The following is a 3,594-nucleotide window of genomic DNA, read 5'->3' on the forward strand; positions in this document are numbered from 1 at the left end:
TACCTTGCATATAATGAATTTTTGGTATAAGAAGGGTACTCGCATAAAAGCAAATACGCACATACAGAACCCAAATAAAGCAGGGGAAACCTGTAATTATAATAAATCTGTTAACGCATACCACTAACAAGTTGTCTACATGCCACTGGTGGTACCTGTACCACAGACTGGGAACTGCTAGCCTAGAGGTAAGGCTCCTAAGTTCATCTAAATAAGTGGACACTTTTAAAATTCTTTGAAGTATGAAACTGGGTTGTTAAAAAAAAATAAAATTATTTGTCCAAGATTAATGCACAAGCTAATGTGTCACTCTTATGTGTGTGCATATATTTGAGACAGACATTTAAAAGGAAAAAAGGCCCACTGTGAAAGAAATGGTTGGATTTTCAAAAAAAAACTCAGAAAATTCCCAAACTGTTCACCTATTTAAACACCAAGTATATAGGGCCCAAAAGTTAGCTCATGATTTTGAAATCACGAACAGAAAAATAAACTCTGTAAAAAAAATGGATTTAATGATATAAGAATACAAATAATAGGTTGACTGACTCCACCCCTTTTGTCAAAGCACATCTTTCAGGAACAATCCCGTATTTCCCCCTCTTCCAGAGAGGAGAGGGATGAACTTTCACTGTCCGAGTCTTCACTGGAGTCACTGGCATCTGAGGGTACAAAAATAGACAGGCAATTAGTTACAGCAGATTTGTTCATTTCTTACTTGTTTACTCATGTACTCATGGCACAAGAGTGCTTAAGAAAGATAAAAGTCTTGAAAGACTAAGTTTTGTTGTCCTCTACTAGATATAAAATAATAGTTCTCCTAATAAGTGAGATTATGCTGACAAACTGCTGGCCCTGACATGGATCTCACTGTTGCGAGATGAAACAAAATAGCTTATGAATTTCCTTAGCCTTTGCTGCTCTTTGTCAAGCAGTTATGCAGAATGTGTCCCCCTTATAACTATTCTCCATCCACTGAGAAGTTCCAGTTGTTCCTTCCTCTAATTTGTTTTGGAATATTATTTTCTTGGCTACTACAAATTTGTATTCCAAATGCAACGCATTTTTGCAGTGTCTTTAGCCAAGGAACTGTTGAGAAATTTCGTCGGATAGTTTTAAGTTGTAAAATTAAAAGGTGACATTTATGAGAGTTGCATTTAAAAACCCAAACTGGGTTTAGGCTGAATAATCCCAAGAGCCAAACACGATGAGGCTATGGGCTGAGAATACCCAGTGCTGTAGGAGAAACCCACAATGTTCTAGCGACATCACATTATTCAGCATTCATTTCCCACACTGGTATTCCCCCTTTCCCAGTTCTTCTGCCTCAGCAAACACTGACCGCTCCCACTCTCAGATGAGGTCACCAGATGCCAGCAGTCTGTGGCACCAGCACATAAGCAATATAAAAATAAACTACTGCAAAATAAGGCCGTGATGCAAATCCCCCTCTGATTGGTATTTTCAGTGTTTGACCTGTGATGAATTCAAATAGGTTTTCTGTGCATTTGATGTTAGCTGATCTTTAATAAAAGAAATACTACAATACACCTGTACAGTTTCAATGGAATTTGGTCAAGAAAATAAAAGCATTTCACCCAGAAACATCAGAGGTCACATTTTGTCCACATTAAATCTAGTGTATAATCAATTAACATTTATATGCTAAACATGTACTGAGTAATGCTCAAAGTGAGTGTTGTTTTTGCCCCTAGGTCTTATTAAAACTTCTATAATCCCTTACTAACTTCAGCCATGACTGACCCTGTATGCTGAAAGCAGAACACCTGAATTTCTTCTTTAAGCAAGTCAAGCATCACAACTTCACAGAAAATAGTTTGATAATCTGACTCTCAAAGATACTGAACAGACAATGTTTAGGTAGTAAATTATTTTTGCTTTGTTATGGGAAGTCCTTTTTAATACAAGTACTATATGCTGATTTTACTCCATTACAAATAGCATACGGTAGATGGCCTGCTAGCAGAGCTATATTAAAGTTGCACAACACTTCCCAAACACTTGTAAAAACTCAATCAGATGTACATAATTTTGCTAATATTTAAGTGTTTGGGTCTGAAATTTTCAATGCTGGGTGTTTGCCTTAGGCTGAATAAATTTGGAAAATTTCAGCCAAAATACCTGAATCATTTCTCAGAACAAGAATATGAAAAAAACCTATGAATCAGAATTTCCAAAAATTCTGGAAAACTTTCCCTTGAAAAGCTCTGGCACCTTTCTGTTTTTGAAGCAGGGAAGGGTGACCTTTGTCAAACCTGTGCCTTTTGCTGACTCATACAAATAAGTCTAAATTTAGCTCCATTAAAAACTTTGGGGAAAAAAATCCCAATTTGCTTATTTTCAGTGGAAACTTATATTTTGCAAACTAAATCCCTAGAACATTCCACCTGTAGTGCACATGTTCCAGCCCTGGGCTACGTAGGACCTTCCCTGCAATAACTAAAGTGCCAGTTCTGGGCTCCTGAAACAAAAGCAAGGATATTGATGCCTGTATCTCAATAATCCACTTGCTGGGCCCAGGCATTTTTGAGAAGTAAGATGAGACAGATTTGAATACAGGGAACAAGGGCTGCATCAAGGTACAGGAGAGTAGATTGGGATGAGGACCCCAGTGGGAGGAGAAGGATGTGACTGGAAGTCTGAAGAAATGAGACTGGGACTTGTTGGGCATGGAGACTGGGACTAGAAGGAGCCTGAAAAGCGGTAACTGAGTTTGTGAAGATGGGAAAGAAACAAGATGAGGCCTTGTCTGTACTGGGGGCATTTACTGGAAGAAGACAAGCAGACAGCCACCGGAGCATGTGTACAATGAAGGCAGCCTCTACTGGATCTGCATGGCTCCATGGCAGGAGTAGGACCAGCAGATGCAGTATCTGGTAAAAAAAAAAAAATTGTTAATTTCAAAGTTACAATTGCCTTCAGCTACAAAAAAAGTAGAGGAAATGAAGTCATTTACTTTATCTATTCTTTGGAAAAATGCAAAATCTTATATTTATTATGAGGCACAATTGTGTACTGAGCTTTCCTTTCCTTTTTTGCGTCTGTAACAAGGTATTTACCAGAATTCACAGGTTCATTGGAATTTGACAAGGGCCATGCCACAAGTGCTTCTGCTATGGCCTTGAATTTGCGACTTCTGAGCTGTCAACTAGGACTGTGTGAAGCTTCAGTCGCCGATTCAATGGAGATTCGGCCCAATTGGCAGCCAAATCTCTGAATCCGAATCAATCAGGAGACCCATTAATCTCTCCCAGTTGAACATTGGAAGCTTCCGAATTGATTTGGAGAGACTTGATGATTCAGACAGACCCAACTTCATATGTTTTTTCTATATACCGCAAGGTACCAGGCAGCTTGTGAATGCTGAGATGGTGGGGCAGATGAAGTGCCACACGGGAACGCAGGGGGGCCGGTCCCCAGCACGAGCAGTGGCAGACCCAGAAGTGGACCAGAAGCACTTCCAGTCCACTTCTGGGTCCTCTGTGGAGCAGCACCTGGTGCCTCCTGGGTTTGAGGAGGAACTCAGGGTCCCCCCATGGCCGATCGCCGAGCCAGGGGTGGGTGGGTGGGGGG

The 3,594-nt window shown here is 40.2% G+C and overlaps 1 protein-coding gene across 2 annotated transcripts in view; it reads right to left on the reverse strand.

The window, feature by feature from the left end:
• Positions 1–489: 489 nt before the first annotated feature.
• ZNHIT6 (zinc finger HIT-type containing 6) overlaps positions 490–3,594 on the reverse strand; it is a 71,864-nt gene continuing 68,759 nt past the window's right edge. For both annotated transcript variants that reach the window (XM_019501554.1, XM_019501552.1), the window contains one exon: positions 490–662. In XM_019501554.1, the coding sequence (XP_019357099.1) occupies positions 577–662 (86 nt within the window). In that variant the 3' untranslated portion in view covers positions 490–576. The remainder of the gene's footprint in view (positions 663–3,594) is intronic.

This window comes from Gavialis gangeticus, unplaced genomic scaffold (assembly GCF_001723915.1).
Source record: "Gavialis gangeticus isolate Ggan-Ray unplaced genomic scaffold, GavGan_comp1, whole genome shotgun sequence".
Lineage (NCBI taxonomy): Eukaryota > Metazoa > Chordata > Crocodylia > Gavialidae > Gavialis > Gavialis gangeticus.